General features: G+C 48.3%; 1 protein-coding gene across 3 annotated transcripts in view; it reads right to left on the reverse strand.

Annotated features, from left to right (window-relative positions):
* RANBP10 (RAN binding protein 10) overlaps window positions 1-20,407 on the reverse strand; it is a 56,767-nt gene that overhangs the window by 16,141 nt on the left and 20,219 nt on the right. For all 3 annotated transcript variants that reach the window (XM_061138747.1, XM_061138745.1, XM_061138746.1), the window contains exon 4: window positions 1,647-1,814. In XM_061138747.1, coding sequence (XP_060994730.1) covers window positions 1,647-1,814 — 168 coding nt within the window. The remainder of the gene's footprint in view (window positions 1-1,646; window positions 1,815-20,407) is intronic.

A 20,407-nucleotide genomic window follows, 5' to 3' on the forward strand; every position in this document is an offset into this window, starting at 1 on the left:
AGGTGCAGGTGCAGAGAGAACAACAAGTATGTCCCAAATGTCGTGTCCCACGGCAGGTGCCATGTTCTGAGAAAAGTGAGGACAAGCTGAAGAGAAGTAAGGAGGGCAGGTGTTCAGAGGAGAGAGGCAGGACTGGACCTGGCCTGGAGCGGCAAGTGAAGCAGGACTTGGGCAAGGACTGAGAGCCCGTAACAGTGGCCCCTGGACTCTGACAGCAGAAGAGTCAAGAAGCAAGAAATGGTTGGAGTCCAAGAACAGAGTGGGGAATGAGGCCTTGCCCTGGAGCAGCGAATTCCTTCCAGGCTGGATACCAGCACTTGTGGCTAGATGGCCACGGGTCAGGGGAGGGTTTCCTGGACGTGCAGCTGGGTCAGCTCTGCGGCATCTGGGCTATGCTCCTGGCTGCCCACTCCGGGCCATGGCATCTGACTGCCCTGCTGAGGAATGCTGGCTCCTGATCACCTGCCAGAAGTAGACCTGATTTCCACGCCGGTCCCCTGATTTTGCTTGGGCTTGGAGAAGCCATAGAAGGGATGTGGGGAGTGGCAGCCACCTTCTGACTGCCCCTGAAACTAGGGGAAGTGAGCCTCCTATGAGTTGGGTTCAAAGTCAAATGCCCAACTCCCTTTTGTGGCAAAGCCTCTGGTCAACCTGGCTGGTATGGTTCTGCTGGATTAGAGACCTCTGCAAACTCAGGCAGGCCTGCTCAGCAATTAGGTACCACCTCACGGCCACTCTGGCTGTGAGTTCCGCTCCCTCAAGGGCCAAACAGTACCCACCCCTACCAGGGCAAGGTGTCAGAACAGCCGGAGTTCCCCTCTCTGAAGTTCTATCCTAAGTTTCTCTGTGTGTACAGGACTGCTCTGCAAGGGATCCTCCACCTGCCTGCTGCTGCTCCTGGGTTTCTGACTGGTTGATGGCATCACTAATCCAGCTACTTTCCCAGGTTCCCTTTTCGCCATTGTGCCCCACCTGTCACCAACCCATGCCGCGCCACGCCGAGGCCTCTGCAGGCCTGTTCTCCACTGTCTGCACCCATCACCACGGCTGGGTCTCAGGCCATCTGCCTCCTCCTCGGCCCTTACTCCAGTCAGTTTGTCCTTCTGAGTTTAACCAAAGGGACCTTTTCAACATAATTCTGTCCAAGCTGCTGTCTGTTAACCACAAAATGGCCAGAAGAGACCTGGCCCCATCTGACTCCAGCTTGTCTGTTTACCTCCTGTACTAGAGCAGCCCTCACTGTGGCTCCACAGCAACCAGCGCCCGACAGAAGGGCCAGCCAAAGTCTGGGCCCAGGCAACTGGCATAGAAATCACTTCCACTGTCCAGTATGTACTAGAGCCCCTCAAACTTCTTATCAACCCTAACCCTGCTCCAGTGAGTGTCACACAGGCCAGGAGCATGACCATGACATTACTCTCCCTCAGCACTGACCCAGGCTCAATAAATGTTGTTGAATGGATGGATTAGCAAAAGGAGAACCCCTATACACTCTTTTCCCCTTTCAAGGCTCCAATGCTTAGAAAAGGCTGAAGTTCCCCAGAGCTCAGCAGAGGATATAAGGCATGGCTCTGGCTTTAAAACCTGGCTTCGTCAACCAAAGTGGCTCCACATGGCAGACCCTCCCAGGTCCCCTATGTACCCACCAAGGCTGTGGCCATTCTTGGTGTAGAAGCAAGTGCCGTTGATGAGGTTGACGCAGCACCCAATCACATCTCCTGTAGTGAATGTGGGACCATAGGGCTGGCCAGTCCCCGAGGAGCAGAAGGAATGCCCATCATCACCATGGTAACCATAGGAATGTTTATCCCAACCTGTGGAGGAAAAGAGAGCAAGAGCTTAGGCGAGGTACTTGAGAGAACAAGACAGTCAAAGAAGCCCACTCAGTCTGAGCTCCAGCTTCCAGCACCTCACCAGCACACCTGGCCTCTCAGAGCTGGCTGTAGGCAGGGTCTGGCTGTGTTAAAAGAGCAGTGAGTTCAGCAAGTCACTGCTCTCAGGAGCTGAGGCAGCCGTGCCAAAGAAAGCCCAAGCTGGGGTTAACAGGAACCAAAAACATGTGTGCCCTGGAAGGGACTTACCAGAGGGCCATGAAACAAGGAGATGACTGGGGAAAGCCTCATGAAGGAGAAGGGGCTTGAACTGAACTCTGAGGTATATCATGGTTGCTTCTTTAACGTTTTTCAAACTGAAGTATTATTTACATGTAACAAGATTCTTCCTTTTAAACTGACAGTTCAACAAGTTTTAACAAATATTACCACCACCACTACCAAGATATTGAACATTTCCATCAATCCAAAAAGTTTCCCTCATGCCTCTCTGCAGCCGAGTCCATTTCACTCACCCCTAAGCCTTTGGCAACACTGATCTGATTTGTTCCTACGGTTTTGCCTTTTCCAGAAGGTCATATAAATGGAATCACAGGGCTTTCCTCGTGGCTCAGGGGTAAAGAATCTGCCTGCCAACGCAGGAGACACGGGTTCAAACCCTGGTCCAGGAAGATCCCACACGCCACGGAGCAACTAAGCCCAACAGTGAGACAACTGTCGAGCCAGCACGCCAGCTCGAGCGCTGCAACCACTGAGGCAGTGAGCCCTAGGGCCCACGCTCCGCAACAAGAGAAGCCACTGAAATGAGAAGCCCGTGCACCACAACTAGAGAAAAACCTGTACAGCAATGAAGACCCAGGACAGTCAAAAAAATAAAAAGAAAACAATGGAATCACAGAATATGGAGTTTCTTGTGTCTAGCTTCTCTCACTTAGCATAATGCCTTTGAAATTCATCCACATTGTTAGGTGTACCTGTGTTCTGTTTCTTTTTATTGCTGAGTAGGACTCCACTGTATGGACATACCACAGTCTGTCAATTCACTGGTTGATGGCATACAGTTGTTTCTAATTTTGGGCTAATATGAATAAAGCCCTAGATATTTGTATACAGGTCTCTGTACAGACATATGCTTTCATTTCTCTCAACACTTAGATGGGGGACTGCTGGGTCACAAGATAAGTATGTGTTTTACTTGATAACAAACTGTCAAACTGTTTTCCAAAGCGGCTGTATTGTGCCGCATTCCTAGCAGCAATGTACGAGTTTCACAATCTCACCAGCACTTGGTACTATCAGTTGTTTTTCGTTTCTTCTTTTTCTCTTAAGACATTTTAATAGGTACGCAGTGGCTGTAATTTGTATTTCCCCAATGTCCAAGGATCTTAAGCATCTTTTCATATACTTCTTTACATTCAGTTTATTAAAAAATTATTAAACTATCAATTCAAATTTTTTTGTTTGTTTGTTTAATTTACATGGAACCATTTGAAGTCACTCAGTCGTGTCTGACTCTTTGTGACCCCATGGACTGTAACCTACCAGACTCATCTGTCCACGGGATTTTACAGGAAAGAATACCGGTGTGGGTTGCCATTTCCTTCTCCAGTAAATCTTTTTAAAAAAACTGGTTTGTAAATCTTACTGAGTTGTAAGAGTTCTAGATACATTTTGGATACAAAATGTGTTTTGCAAGATTTTCTTCCAGTCTGTGATTTGTCTTTTTCATTTTCTTAACAGTATCTTTCCAAGGCCTGTTGGCATTTTTAAAATCATTTTTAAAATTTGAATATAGCTAATTTCCTGCTGGGATTATGACTGGGATTGTACTGGATCTACAGATCAACTGGAGAGAATGGGCAGCGTAATAATATTGATTATTCAAATCCATGAACATGGTATACTTTTCCATTTATTCAGGTCTTCTTTAGTTTCTCTCAGCAGTGTTTTGTCAAATTTATCACTAAATATTTCACTTTTGATGTTATTATGTTACTTTAAAATTTTAATTTCTAATTGTTTCTTATATCAAAATATAATTAATGTGGGGGGTGGGAGGATGGGGTCAAGGTTTCTTTCTGGAGTGATAAAATTGTCCTAAAATTAGAGTATGATACCGTTGCACAACTGTGCAAACATGCTAAAAAAACCACTAAACTGTACATTTTATTTCTTTTTTGGCTGCACCATGCAGCATGCAGGATCTTCAGTAACCAGGGATCAAATCCATGTTCCCTACACTCCATCTGTGGCGTCGTAACCACGGGACTGCCAGGGAAGTCTTGAACTACCTACTTTAAAAGACTAGACTTTGTGGGATGGAAATTTTATCTCAATAAAGCTATTAAACACACAAATGTATTTGATTTTTTATTTATTCATCTGGTATCCCGCATTTTTGTCAAACTCACCAATCCGTTCTGGTGGCTTTTGGAAAGACTGCAGTGCCCGCTGAAAAAAGGCTCCTAAACAAGAAACCCCACTTCCCACATACAAGGAACATATGTGTAATCCAGAGAAAGCATCAGAAGCACCAGACTTGAGGCCACAGGCCGAGTTCTCAGCATGGAGTCTCCCAAGACAGGCTATTCTGCTTCAGTGGCTGAAGCTACTAGAAACCCAAACTTCTGCTCCAGGGGCCTTTTGCCAGGGACAGTGGTGGGGCTCTCTCAATGCTGTCTGACCAGGACAGCCTTCCCTAAAGCTAAGCCCACTGCTTATCACCTCCTGAGGCCATTGGCTGTCGGGGGAAGACTGTCCAGCAAAACCACTGTCCATTCTAGCTCTCCGCAAAGAATCCTTGTAGGGGGGCTGGCTTGCTGTTTCTATCATTCCTCTCAGAACTACATCCACAGTTGCTGACTGATGCCCACCAAGTTCTCTCTTTTGCCAGTGCATAAAGGATTGCCAATGCTTGCCCTCTGAAGATTTCTATAACATTCTTTGGTCCACCCCTAGTATACTGCCCACATTCTTTATCAGTCCTGGTTCCTGTTGAGCCTCTCTGGTCACCAATCACTGTTTCTGGGGCTGTCCCTGTCTCACTCACCACTTCCTAAGCCTCCCTTCAATCCTTGCCATCAGGAATCTGAGAGATGAGAGATGACACAGGTGTGTGCATACACAGGATGTGTATTTCTGTGTAGTGACTAGTTCCAGTACACTTCTTTCTCACACAAGGATGATCCTGTGTGACAGATCTTTTATGCAGATTCTATAGTCTAGAAGATAGAAGACACAAGCTGGAAGGTTTTCTTTTGTTTCTTTATTTAGCCTTCTCCAACTGAAGCAGCGGGTACTCTTTAAAAACGAATACAAATGCAACCATTTGATTTACTGAAGCTAGTGAAATCATCAGCAGAACTGTTTCCAACTTAGTCAGTGACTCAAGGATATTTGTGAGCTATTTCTGTCTCAGTGTATGGGAGCTCAATAGTGATCGCCAAAACAACAGATGTTTATATTTTCAAAGACCTAAAATAAAAATTTGAGTATTTTGAATACTTTTCCTCAAAGATAAACTATATAATTATTTTGACAAACCTACCATAGAATTTTTGGATTTTTAACTCAAGCTACTCAAGCTATAAATATGGATTTTAAGTTTTTAAAAACTAAAGAGCTCAAATAAAAACCCAAAATATCTATTTAGAGTCAGTTCAGGATTCACCATCATCCCAGTTTGACTGAAAAATAAATACATTTTCCTGTTTTGCTTTTCTTCAACCCTCAAATGAATTTTTATTAGTTATACAGATTTGCCCAGAGGAAGAAAATTCATACTTAATGTGAAGTGAAAATTGCTCAGTTGTGTCCGAATCTTTGAGACCCCGTGGACTATACAGTCCATGGAATTCTCCAGGGCAGAATGCTAGAGTGGGTAGCCATTCCCTTCTCCAGGAGCATACTGAATAAGGCCTCCCAAAGATGTCTAGGTCTTAATCTCCAGAATCTGTAAAACACGCTACTTTGCATGGCAATAAAGATTTTGCAGAAGTGATTAAGTCAAGGCTCTTGAAATGGGGAGATGATCCTGGATTATCTGGGATGGGGAGAGTACAGTAATGCAGTTATAAGGATACATGTAAGAGAGAGGCAGTGGCGTCAAGTCAGAAAAGGTGATATGATGGTGGAAGCAGAGAGAGAACAGAAGACGCTATTATACTGCTGGCCTTGAAGATGGAGGCCGGAGGCCAGCAGCCAAGGTATGCAGGTGGACTCCAGAATTTAGAAAAGGCAAGGAAACATATCCTCCCCAACAGCCTCCACAAAGACTACCACCCTGCTGACACCTTGATTTCAGGACTTCTGTCCTCTAGAACTGTAAAAGGATTATTTTAACCCACTACTATTTTAACAGCAACAACAGGAAACAAATACAGTCCGCTATGGCTTGCCTGGAAAATCCCATGGACAGAGGAGCATGGTAGGCTCCTAAAGTCCATGGGGTCGCAAAGAGTCAGACACAACTGAGCAACTTCACTCACTCACTCACAGCTACAGAAGAAGCTTCTGAGCGTCTGGAATGATCAGTGCAGAGAAGCAACACCTCAGCTACTTGTCTCCTGCTCTGCAAAGCACTACGAAGTTAAAAGCTTTTCAAAGAAGATCACAGAGCTGTAATGTATCTTCAATAGAAGCTATCATTTCATAGCCAATATTTTTTCCAAACACCATTAAGAGCTTGCGTGTGTGTGTGTGTCTGTGTGTGTGTAAGATGTGTATGAATGCACGTGAAAGGGTTTTTAACATGGGTTAAAAACAGAATGTGAGTATATGGCTCATTTAGTAACAGTAGCTGCAGCAGCAGCAGCAGTTTGGTTTAAGACCAATGTGCTATTTTTCCATCTTCTGGAAAGAACAGGCATCATCCAACTGTTATCGCTTAGTTAACAAAGGCCTGCTCCATGGAGTTGACAAATGAGGGTGGTGGGTGGTGTGAAAGGGGCAGAGAAGATGTAACATCTAAGTAAATCAGTGAGCAAACAAGAAAACACCTGATACAGAAAACATGCTCTGAAAAAAACTGAGCCAGATGATGAGCTGCACGTGGGAGTGGGGACGAGGACTGGCCCCCGAGCAGAGGTCAGCTTGACCAGAGTATCAGACGGAAGAACTTCCGAGGTAGGAGGAATGAGTTCAGCGTGTCTGAGAAACAAAAAGGCAGCCAGCGGGGCTGGAGCTGAGTGAGACTGAGGAAAGACTGGGAGTGGAGTCGACAGGGCTTGCTGAACGTGGGCGCTGACGGCATGAGGGGAAGTGAAGACGACTCCCAGGTTTCTGTCCTGGGCAAATGGGTGGATGGTGGTACCACTAAGAGATGGGGAAGATGGGAAAGAAGGAAGAGATCTTCAGGACACGTTAAATTTGACACATCTTATTAGACATCAAAGCATCTGGGTGGCAAGACAAGGCAGGTGAGATGACTGTGGCTCATCCCAGATGTGGCAAGGTTGCCATGGGGACCACTCACTAAACAAACAGTGGCGTGGACAGGAAACTTAAAATGAAGTCACTGGAGGATTTTCCTATGTGCTATCCTCATACAGTGGCTTTCTGTTTTTCCTTTGGGAGAAAAATTCAGGCTAGTCAAGGACTAGAAAGGGCAGAACAAACACAAGAGAAAGGTACCAGAAGCCCAAAATAGATGAGGACATGTTAAAGGGCACAAAGTTACTCTAAATGGATTCAGTCACCCCGCCCTCAATGAACCTTCTCCCCAGGGCTTGAGAAGTTGTGCAGCAGACAGAAGGGCTCCCCAGGAGGCGCTAGTGGTGAAGAGCCTGCCTGCCAATGCAGGAGATGTAAAAGACACGGGTTCGATCCCTGGGTCGGGAACACACACACACACACACACACACACACACACACACACACACACACCAGAAGCTGGTACTACAAGGCCATTCTTGAGGTATCGGGCAGACAGAAGAAAAACTGTAAGGCCAAGGCCTAAATGCTGTCGCATGTTCTGCAGTGACTCTGATTTTTGTTGTCAGTCTCAGGCTAAGGTCCTAAGGAGAGGAGATCTGGCCTCTGTTAGAAAGAGACACTGCAGTCCTGGATGCCAGGGTAGTTCGTGTGGCCTGAAGGGCCTCTACGGTCTGCTCCTGCACACAGCACTGTCCCTTCTCAGGTGGCAGACCCTGGGCCATCACTCACCTTCTCAGACCTTGGTTCCCTTCTCTACAAAATCAGGGGGAGCAATTAGACACCGCTGTCAAAGGGCCCTAGGTATCTACTTATAAGAACACTCCAAGAGTCCAAACCAATCAGTAAGTACAGTAATCCCCATCTGAGGGCTGAGGAAACCGAGGCACTGAGAGGCTCCACGAAGGCCTGCGGTCTTGTAGATTACACTCTCAGAGGCTTGGATCTCCTAGCTTCCTTTTTTTTTGGGGGGGGGGGGGGGGGGGCGGTGCTGTACGATGCAGCACGTGGGACCTTTAGTTCCCCAACTGGGAATGGAACCCACACCCCCGCTCAGTGGAGGCACGGAGTCTCAGCCACCCACTTAACTGCTAGGGAGGTCCTCTGGTCTCCTATTTTATGAGGGACTTTTAAGTAGGCTCCAAGCAGGTACCCATGAGAGTGAAGGTGAAGCCTCCTCCCTCCTGGGGTGGTCCCCAATCCAATCACAGGGAAGAGGAAGATGCTCTGAAGACCAGAGTGGGCTCCATCAGCACAAACTGCAGGGAACCCCAGGCTTCTGAAGCCTAGGCTCAGCCACCTGACCGGCGCCACTCCCTGTAGGCGACTGGCTGGGTTCCGTCAACTTTTAAGAAGGGACTGGGCGCCAGCGGACTGGGACCACGCCGCTGGCACCCAGCCCCCAAGGCTGTGGGAACAAACAGCAGGATCGGGGAACAAGGAGTGCCAGGATATGTCTGCTAGCCCCCTTCACTGGGGGACAGCACTCCTTTTCTCAAGAGGTAGCTCCCCTCCTGCGCCAACCCTAGGGCTCCAGTGGGGAATGCTAATCCTAGGGAGCCTCCTCCCTGACCCAAGCTGGACCAGTAAGAGATCTTCTTGCAATTTCTGTACAAGGGAGCTGGGAGGAGAGTGGGCTTCAAAGCCCTGTGCTGCCATTGTTTCAACCTCGTGTAGAGAGCCAGTTTGACAGACTAAAGCTAATAAACAGCAAGCAGACAAAAGACAGGGAGAGAACCCGAAAGACTAAATCCCGGGTGGCATTTGAGTCCCCAAGACTTTGTGCCTCTCTCTGCCCTGCTTGAGGGCTGGCTGACCCAGCTGGTGAGAGATGGGGTTCTCATCTCTTTGGAAACAACCAAAGTTCTCTGACTAAAGGGGCCACATACAAGCATCTTTACGTTGCCTAACATGTGGCCCACAGTAGGTGCTCAAGAAATATCTGTTGAAATGGAAAGGGAACCGGTGGAGGGCTGGCAGGACACCTGAAGTACAAGACCCGGGGGTCAGACCATGCTGACGGACACCACCCAGGAGCCACCCTGGGCTCTACTGAGACCTTGGTTATTGTGACTTTCCTTTTTAAGAAAAGCAAAGTAATCGGAGCAATCTGCCTGCATCATACCCCCATTTGTATAGACTAATGGTGAAGCCACATCCGGAACCCCCAAAGAGGCTGCAGACCTGGCTCATCCCCTGGGAAAATCCTGTAACTTTTCTGGGTTTCAGCTTCCTCACCTCTGAAGTAGGGCAGCTGATATAAGTGTCCCTGCCAGCTCTGGAAGAATCCATAGTTCTTAGTCCTCCTTCCCATTAGGAGGGTCTAGCAACCATGGTCTTTCCACACCTCTGCCTAGGTGAGTCTCCCCTGCAGCCCTATCAACCTCAGCTCCAGGACAGACTTCCTCCCACCCCCCATTCCTGCCCCGGAGCCAAAGTCAGCCACTTTCAAAGTGTGGACCCTGGCAGTCACCCCTCCCTGGGTGGGCCTGGTGTGAGGCTGGGATGATGAGATCAGGAATGAGGGTTATCACCCTCACCACAAGGCCAGGGTCAGCTGTCTCAGAGGATAGTAGGCTGTGAGGGCCAGATGAGAATGAGGGGGCTCAGCTGCCCTTCAGGGAGACAGCTCTAGGGGCTTGGGGACAACAGATGCTGGTGCTGCACAACAGGGACAGCACTGTGACAGTGAGCGCCACCCAACTAACCATTCTTCCCTCTCCAAAGAGAAGAACTCTGTCCCTCCCACAGAGAATGGATGGGTCGCCAGGCTGGCGCCCGCACAGAAAAACCCATCCCTGCCACGTCAGACACCTACCAGATGCCAGTGATGCAAGGAGAAGCCACGCCACATTCAGGCCAGAAGGCAGGAGGCCCCAAGCGTCCCATTCTGATGCTCTAGCACCACCCACTTCCCCCTCCATCATCACCCAAGGGGAACTCCCAATCACAGAGGTACGGGGGTGGCTGAGGACAACGCTCATCATCTCGGCACTCCCAGAATGCCATCCCTGGTTACAGTGACCTCGAGGTGGGCGACTCCCTCTAGGGGTGCCAGGAACTCCAGCATGACTGCTCCAAGAGCCCCTCTGCCTGCCACTCCCATCTGCCAGGGACACATTGAGGGCTCAATCCCAGGGGAACTAGGAAGGGAGGGGACGCCTACTGCCACGTGGAGAGATTTCCACATCATCACCACATTAGCACTGAAGCCAGGAGCGGGGCTGGTGTTGTGCCTGCCTACTAGGCTCTAGTCCTGGCCCACAGCTGACCAACACACAGACTCCAGCCCAGGCCTCATAAACCAGCCTGAGCGCTGGCCCCTAGGGCACCAAATCAGCCCTCTCTCCTCAACAAACAGATCCTGATCATCACTGGACTTTGAGATCAGGAAGACTTGGGTTTGAATCCCAATTCTGTCACGTCTTAGTCCCCTGAGTTCCCTTGGCTGAACTCTTTCAGGGCTGACAATGGACATGGAAAACCAGCCTGCAGGAGGCCCTCCCTGGCAAGCTTCCCTGCCCCCTCTCTCTTTACCACCAGCTCCCTGGTCAAGCCTGGGCACTTCACACTTCCTCTTCCTCCTGCCTTGAGGGAGTGAGCAGGAATGGAGCCAGCTTTCCTAACTCACAGCCCACCAAGGGCGGCACCAGGCCGGCTCCACTCTTACTGGTCCCCGGCTTCCTGGGGAGGTCACCTGGCCCTCAGAGCACTTGGCCATGCTACTCGTGGGGTTGGCTACAGAGGGAAGGCACTGGGCTGGCTTGGCCAGGGTGCTTCCGAAACCTGGGGTTGCTGTGGGGAGAGCGCGAATGTCTTACGAGATCCCCTGGCAGGGCTGCTTCTCAAGCATGGTCACTCACTCAGGGTCAGCCCTCCCAGGAAATCCATCAGATAATTGTTCTTCCGATAACCTGAAATATCTTAAAAAATCTGATGGGACCCGCAGCCTGGAGCAGGTCGACAACAGATAATGGGAAAGCGAAAGAGATTTTCTCATTCAGCAAACTTTCTGTGAGGGCAGCATCAGAGAAGCCTCATCACAGTGCTCACAAGACTGTTACCCCAAGCTCTAGGAACCTTAACACCAAGAACAGGACCAACACAAGCCTCAGGTGATGCCTCTGACAGCTCCAGACTGAAGGGGCCAGTGGGGCCCTGGAGGGTCTTGTCTTTGTGGCAGCTCAACATGAAGCAAGGCAGAGAGGGCAGGAGGAAAGGCTGTCTCTGCAGACAGCTGTGACACTAGCAGTCTGTCCTCGTCGGGGCGCCCAGGCCCTACACTGAGGCAGATCCAGGTGTCAGCTGAAGCCCTGGGCAGGCTGAGGGACTATGCAGCCAGCACCTGCATGTGAACGGGCCTTCCACGGGTTGTACCTCCCCTCAGAAACAGATACCCGATCACCAGGAGAGGCGCAGGGACAGCCAGGATGGGTGGGTCTGGCCAGGACATGGCTCAAGTGGCATGGGGCACATTTGGCAGGCCTACCTGCCCCCACCTCAGGCTCCCAGAGGACAAGCCAGGTCTCTCATCCATGCTGAATCAGGCTAAGGAAAGGGGTGACACTCTCCCCCTAATCCTGGCCTTGGTATCTCTCCTCTGGGGTTGGGTTTGGCTTGCCCTTCTTGCCACTGAACTTCCAAACATCTGGGCAAAGTCACTGGACAGATGACGCCTGGTAAGGTAAGCTCCTGTGACGTCCTGCACCTGCTGCCACATCCTGAGAAGTGGGCATAGGTAAAACCCTTCCCCAAAGAAGGCCCAGTGTGATACTGTACTGTTTCCAGGAGCCCTACATCCAGACTCCTTTGACCTAGCACTAAGGAGGAGGCAACAAGCGGTTGAGCAGTAACTGGTCCCACTCAGCTCTTCCCTCATGTGGCCCCAGTCTCTGGCCAGGACAGACGACACTCGAGAATCTCTGTTTTCAGAGACTGACAAACTCAGGTTTCAGAACTGGCTCTTCTGCTGTCGATGAAACCTTTTATCTCAAAGGACTTAATTTGCCCTGAAAAACACAGCCTTCAATCCAGAATTTTCACTTCTGTGCTACAGAGAGGTGGCAGCTAGTACCTGGAAGAAGAACAGGACACTGCAGACTAGAAATCCCCAGGCCCAGGAATAACTTACTTGTTACCTTAGTTGAGGGAAGAGAGGCCCATACAAAAGGACCACGGGCTTAACTGGCCACGGGGCCAAGGGCATTGCCGGCCCAGGCGGGGGCTGCAGGGAAGCAGGGAGCTCTGACACAAAACCAGCTCCACAGCAGGAACTGGGGAAGGTCCTGTGGCACCAACACCATTCGCTCCAGTGAACCACCAGGAGTTCAGACCACCCTCTGCCTGGACCGCCCAGGGGAAGCTGCTGCCAGAGCTCCCAGGTCCCTAGGTTTCTCTCCTTCCACTCCCTCCAGGGTCATTTCCCAAGGATATCTCAGAGACAGAACGGAATGAGAAAGGCAGCAAGGGGACGAGACTCACCAAGAGCCCAAACCCCAACCTATCTTCCCACAGCCCTGGTCCCGGGAGCTGCTCCAGTGGCTTCGGGGCCCCTCCTGGCTGTCCTCCTTCCCCAGGCCGGGCTGCCTTGAGGAACCCAGAGGCACGAACACAGGGCCAGCACCTGCCAGGTTCTTCACTTCACCAGCCTCAAGGGATACTCGCTGGGGAGGCTTGCATGGCACCTACCATCAAGCCCGGGTTCTTGAGGCCTGTTCCCAGGGGCGTTGCTGGCATTAGGAGGGGTATCCCAGATGCCCAGGGGCACCCTGATGATTCAACGCACCCAGTGGGAGGGAAGTATGACTTCCCCACGAAAGGGACTGAGCAGCCCCAGGGCAGACCCCTGGGAAGCAATGCAGATCCTGGGGTGAAAGATGCTCCAAAGACAGGTGGTTATCAATGGTGAATACGAAGGGGGCTCATGAGCTGTGGGGAACAAGGAACTCAGCCCACGTGGAGTGAGACAGAAGGAGCCCCCCATGTGGTGGGTACGGACAAACAGCATTTGTAGACTACTGGAAACCCTCCTACATGCCACCTGCACAAAGCCACCTGCTATTGGTACCTGCTCTGAGCAGACACCTTATTCTGTGTATCTTCAGGAGCACAGAGAGGAAGGATGTCCAGCACTCTGTTATTTATTGCTGCGCCCTAGCACCTGCCCTCAGGAACCTGACAGGGACCCTCACTGGTCTGTCCTGATCTCTGCTATCTGCTGCCGCTTTCCTGTGGCACATGCAGATATGAAATATCAGCTGTGTGCAGAAGGTGTCCCGCCCAGGAGAAGCAGGGACACAAACACTCCCAAGGGTGTGCTCCTGATAGCCCACTCTGACTAAGGAATGGGCGTAGTAAGGTCAGCTCCAGGGAGAGGAAAAGATGCTCACTGGAACCTGAGGATCGTGTGGAGCAAGCAGACAGTCCCTCCGCCATCCCCCCCACTACGCCCTCTCCTCTCTCCCCCACCAAGTCCCGGCTGCCAGGTGCCATCTGCTTCAGGAAATATGCCCCCATCCCCAACTCCCAGTTGTGGTTCTTCCAGTTGCTTCTCTGGAAAGAAGATGCCCCAATGGAAAGGATGCCCCAATGGGCCTGGGCTCTCTTTTGAGGGGTTGTAGTGATGAAGGTAATAGATGCTACCCCAAGAGAACATCTGCCTCCTCCACAGAAACAGCAAGGAGGAAATAATTAGCTGTCCAGCTCTGCTGCAGATGAGGCTGCCCAGTAACACAGCCTAGTCTCCCCGGCCCTGTCTGAGGTATGAGACACAGAAGGAAGATCTGTCCTAGCCTCGCCCCCTTCAAAGCACCTGAGCCTGGGAGGAGTCCAAATCCCCTCTACCCACGCCCCTGACTTTCTTCCTGCTTCGCCAACCCAGGGATCCCAGCCCATGCGCTCTGCTGCCAGCTCAACAACGGAAGGGTGGGGCTGCAGGTACACTCACCTGCCCACAGATCATCCTGACTGGCTTCAAAACCATTTAGCCAAGGGTTCTGACAGTCTTATTTTGGCCACACCTGTTCCTTGGTTCACACTTAAGGAGGCCAAAAACACATAAAAGATAAACATCAAAACTTCAACATCTTCCAACAGAAACCTTTGACCATACAAGCTACAACATGCCCATATGTTCCCGGGGAAAGACTGAACACAAGGCCTCATTTGAGAGGCGCTCTCTGTTACCACCTGCTGCCAAGGACAAATGAGACCCCCAGGGTGGCTACCCTCTACCTCTGACAGCCTTAGAGGCAAACATGTCCTCCCTGAGCTAGTACAGGAAAACCTGTAAGAAAATACTGAAAACATCAACATCCCGACTTTGGTTGCGATCCATCTGCATTCTCTATAATTCAACTCCAGCTAATTCACTAAACATGTCTACTTAAATACAGAAAACACAGCACTGAAGAGAAAATGTCATTTAGAGTACACCTAACTCCACTCTGATGCACAAACACCCATTAAAGAATTTTACATGTATAGGTACTTTCTTCCTCAGACAGAAAAAAACTTTATCAATAACAATAAGCTAACACTTGTGAATCCCCTTTTCCTGTATCCAGCACTATTCTAAGCACTTTAAGCACTCAATCCCCATAATCATCCCATATGTGAGTTAAGTACTAGCATCACGTCCAATTTACATATGAGGAAGCTGAGACCCAGAGCAGTTAGGTGACTTGCTCCAGGAAACACAGCTGCCAGGATGCAAACACAGCGTGACTCCGGAGTCATGTTCTCAGCCACTGAGCTACACTGCTCCAGGAGCCAACCACAACCGGAGGGTTGGCTCCCTCACACAAGCAAAAGTGAGCCAGCAGCTGGTTCAACCATACTGAGCCCCAACACACAGGAAAGGGTAGCCAGTCAACCCCCAGGCACAATCAGCGCCACGACAGGGTGGTGCAGGGAGGCTGAGCTCCAAATGAAGGCTTCTAGCCCAAGACAGGCTGCAGGCCAGGGGGCCCTGACTCAACGCTGGTTCCAGAACCACACTTGGCTTACTGCAGCCACTGCATTGAGGCAAAGCCCAGGGAGATGCAGGATGCAAATAGGGCTGAAGGGATCGGGCAAGACTGCACGAGGGCTCACAAGCAAGGAGGACACCTCCAGGGCAAGAAGGACATCTGCCAAGGGGCAGAGCAGGAAATGTTTGCAGGGTGTTTGGGGTCCCACACAGACCTGCTGGTGTGCAGCGTGTGTGGAGGGTAAAGGTGGCAGAAAAAGGTGAGCAGGGCCCACAACACCTGTGTCTGATGGACAGGGAGGGGGTCAGAGGTCCAAAGCAGGCAAGGGGCAGAGTGTATAAGGGAAACAGAACAGAGGCCCAAGGCAGAGAGATTAATCAGGAGGCCATGAAAATAGCCCAGTGGAGAAGCTATAAAGGCTGGAGGCGCAGTGGAGGAGGAATACAGAGGCAGGCCAGATTCAAGAGATGCTTAAGAGTATAGAACCACAGGATGAGGGAAAAGGAGGGAGGATCCCACTTAGGGGCTGGGTGGACAGTGACCGTCAACAGAGACTGGGAACACAAGAGGATCTGGGTTTTGCAGGAAGATGAACCTCACTCTGGGGCAAGCAGGTTCACTGTCTACTGGACCTTAAGCAAAATGCTGAGGTTTCTAGAAGTGCAATCTGCTCAGAGTGGAGAAAGGAGTGAGTTGTACACTCTTGCCTGGAGGGCCCTTCAGCTGCCCCTTTATTAAACTTTCAGGACCTGGCAAAGCACCATCAACCATTCAGGAACCACAGAGAGTCTGCTGGGTCCCTCAAGGAAGGGGAACACTGCCTCCCTTGTCTCCATACCCACGTCACCCAGCTATTCTAAGTTCTAATCAAGAATAAGACCCATATGGGAAGGCCCTGGAAATCCAGTGGTTAGAACTCGTGGTTAGTGCTTTCACTGCAATGGCCTGGGTTTGATCCCTGGTCTGGGAACAGAGATCCCACATGCCACGCAGTCCAGACAAAAGAAAAGATTGAGAGAGACTCCCATGGTGGTCTAATGGCTGAGACTCCACGCTACCAATGCAGGGGGCCCGGGTTCAATCCCTGGTCAGGGAACTAGATCCCACATGCCTCAACTAAGATTTCACAGGCTGCAACTAAAGATCCCACATGCTGCAAGTTAAGACCTGGGGCAGCCAGACAAATAAAAATAAATATGAAAGAAAAAAAAAAAGACTAATATGTGCGTGCGTGCGCACACACACACACACACACACACACACACACATGAATACTACTCAGCCATAAAAAGGAACAAAATAATGCCATTTGTAGCAACATGGACGGATCTAGAGATCATTATACTAAGTGAAGTCAGAAAGATAAATATCCTAGGACATGACCTAAATGTGGAATCTAAAATATGATACAAATGAGTTTATTTACAAAACAGAAACAGATTCACAGACATAAAGAACAAACTTTCAGTTACCAAAAGGGAAAGAAGGGGTAAGGGAAGGGATAAATTAGGACTTTGGGGCTAGCAAATACAAACTACTACATATAAAATAAACACAGTCCTACTGTATAGCACAGGGATTTATATTTAATATCTTATAATAAATCATAATAAGAAAGAATATGAAAAAAGGAAAAAAAGACAACCTAAAGAATAGAGGAAAAAAATCAGCAAATCATGTAACTGACAAGAAACTTATATCCTGAACATATAAAGAGCGCTTACAAGTCAATAATAAAAAGATTAATAACCCAACTTAAAAACAGTCAAGTACATGGTATGGCAAAAAAAAAAGCAAAAGATATTTAACAGACATTTCTCCAAGGAAGACAGACAAATGGTCAATAAGCACATGAAAAGAGGCTTGATATTATTAGTCAGGGAAATGAAACAAAAGCCACAATGAGATACCACTTCATACCCACTGCTGTTGCTGCCTGTAAGTGCTCAGTTGTGTCTGACTCTTTGCAACTCCATGGACTGTAGCCCACCAGGCTCCTCCATCCATGTAATTTTCCAGGCAAGAATACTGGAGTGGGTTGCCATTTCCTACTCCAGGGGATCTTCCCGGCTCAGGGATGAAACCCAGGTTTCTTGCATCTCCCGCATTGGTAGGCATTCTTTACCACTAGCACCACCTGGGAAGCCTCATACCCAATAGGGTGGCTATAATCAAAAAGTCAGATAATGACAAGTGTTGGCAAAGATACGGAGAAATCAACCCTTATACACAGGTAGTGGGAATGTAAATGGGGCAGCCACCATGGAAATCAGTCTGGTAGTTCCTCAAATGACTAAACTGTGTTACCATATGACCCTGCATTTCTATGCCTACGTATTGTCAAGAGAAATAAAAACATGTCTGCGCAACAGCTTATATACAAATGCTTATAAAAGCATCAATTGTAACAGCCAAAATATGGAAATGACCCAAATGACCATCAACAGATGCATGGATAAGCAAAATGTGATATATCCATACAGCAGAGTATTATTCTGCCGGAGGAAGGAACGAAGCTCTGACACATACTACAGTGTAGATGAACCTCGAAAACATTACGCTAACTGAACGAAGGCAGTCACAAAAGGCCACATATTATGTGATGCCACTGATATGAAATCTCCAGAACAGGAAAAGTTCATGGAGACAGAAAGTAGATCAGTGGTTTCCAGAGGCCAGAAGGAGGCAAAATCCAGGAGTGACTATTAATGGGTATGGAGTTTTTATCTGGGATGGTGAAAATAATCCGGAATTAGATAGTAGTGATGGTAGCACAACTTTGTAACTATACTAAAACCATGGAATTGTATACTTCAAAGGAGTGAATTTTACTGGATGTTAATTATACCTCACTTTAAAACTACATAGGAAAACAAGATTGATAACAGTGATTTTTCTTTTTTAATAATTAACAAAATGGATTCAATTAATCTAAAAGATCAATCATGAAGGTGTTTTTAGGTTCTGATAATATTAATCACAGTCATTTTCCTATAAACTAAGAGAACCAGATGGGCAAAGCAGAATATATTAAAAGCAATGCCACAGGAAACAAGCTGTTACTTGAACCAGCTTAACAAGAGAGGAAGAGGACACAAAAAATGTCCTCCCCCCCCCAAAAAAAAAATGTCCTCCCCAAAGACCAACTGGCCCTGATGGAGTCACTGATAAATTATTCTAAACTTGCAAATAGAAAATAATCTACATATACAGTAATGAAAATAAGGAACCCCGCCCAAAGACCTAGTAGGATTCTTCTCAAATAAACCAGATATATTGAGTTACCGCAGCATACACTCACAGGCATTTATAAATTTAACTGTCCACTTCTAATGAAATGTTTCCAGTTCAATATTTTAGGACAGGGAAAGGGAGTCTTTTTATTAAACCATAATCTACCACCTCCTGAAGCTCCCTGACACGCCTGAGCTCTTACGGTTCCTACTGCCCAGGAGCCCGAGTCTGGCCTTGACCCATTCGAAGGCCTCCTCTAAATTAGGTACTCCTGAACTAGCAAGTCTGATTGCATCTTGCCTCTGCTTAAAACACTCTGCAACTGAGCCATAAAAAAAAGAACAAAATAATGCCATTTGCAGCAACATAGATGAACTGAAAGACTGTCATACTGAGTGAAGTAAGTCAGACACAGAAAGATAAACATCATGTTACCACTTATATATGAAATCTAAAAAAAAAAAGGGTACAGACTTCCCTGGTGGTCCAGTGGTTAAGATTCTGTATTCCCAATACAGGAAGCACAGGTTCAATTCCTGGGTGGGGAACTAAGACCCCAAATTTCACACTGATGCCAAAAAAGTGGGGGGAAATAAACCAATAAAAAATAAAGGATACAAATGAATTCATTTACAAAACAGAAGTAAAGTCATGGATAGAAAACAAACTTATGGTTACCAGGTGATAAGGTGGGGGAGGGATAAATTGGAAGACTGGGACTAACATATATACACTACTATATATATAATAGATAAATAGTAAGAACCTGCTGTGGGAAGGGGGTTCAGGAGGGAGGGGACTCATGCATGCTTACGGCCGATTCATGCTGATATATGGCAAAAACCATCACAATACTGTAAATTAATTCTTCTCCAATTAAAATAAATTATTTTTTTAAAAAACCTGCAGTATAGCACAGGGAACTCTACTCAGTACTCTGTAATGGCCTATATGGGAGAAGAATCTAAAAAAAAAGAGTGGCTACATGTACAACTGATTCACTGTGCTATACACCTGAAACTAACACACCACTGTTCATCAACTACACTCCAATTAAAAAAAAAAAAAAAAAAAACAGTCCTGCAGCCCCTACTGCTTATATATATATAAATCTAGGCTCCTTGCCATAGTAATAAGACTCTTCCCTCAGCTGGCTCATCCTGACTGTTCCCAGAAAACCAGACCATCACAGCAGACAACTTAAGAGATCCACTCCCAGGCCCCATAATATCACTGCCCAAACCCATCTGGCAAACTCCTATTTGCCTCTAAATGCCAGGGTGAAATAGCACTTCACACTGCTGTGGAACCAAAACCATCCCTACCACCACCCTCCACTAAGTATGCCTGTATCTATCAAGAGATACATCACCCCTCTAAGATCTCATCTGGAGTTAACACCAAAGTCTCAAATTCTAGACACAGCTAAGGCCACCACCTTCACTCCCCTCCCACCAATCATACATCTAAGCGGTCCAAATAGCCTTCATCTCAACCAATGGCCTCTTAGAAATGAGACGCATCTGGCAGGAAGGTTTTAACTACTATCATCCTCCATCTCTCACTTCACCACCAAAGTACATGCAAGTAGTTTCAGGTATAACCACTTTTGAATGATGATACTTCTGGTTTTGGAGAACGTATGTTCATCACATATAGACAAACACACACACACACAAAGTGACCCCAGAACATGGAAAGCACCAAAGGGGATTCTGATCTTTCAAACGCAGCACTGAGGTGAACAGTGGCAGGCCCCCATCATTCCTGAGAAGCAAGGGAGTGTCTCCCCTCTGTCCCTACATCTGTCCTGTGCTAGGTCTGCCCAGCCACTCAGCCAGTCCTGTATCCAGGAAAGTCAGAGGCATCCATCATTCCTAGGGTGAATCCCTACCTAGATGCAACCTGATTCCTAGTTTCCACCTTACGGAATAATCAGGG

The sequence above is a fragment of the Dama dama genome, chromosome 4 (assembly GCF_033118175.1).
Source record: "Dama dama isolate Ldn47 chromosome 4, ASM3311817v1, whole genome shotgun sequence".
Classification (NCBI taxonomy): domain Eukaryota; kingdom Metazoa; phylum Chordata; class Mammalia; order Artiodactyla; family Cervidae; genus Dama; species Dama dama.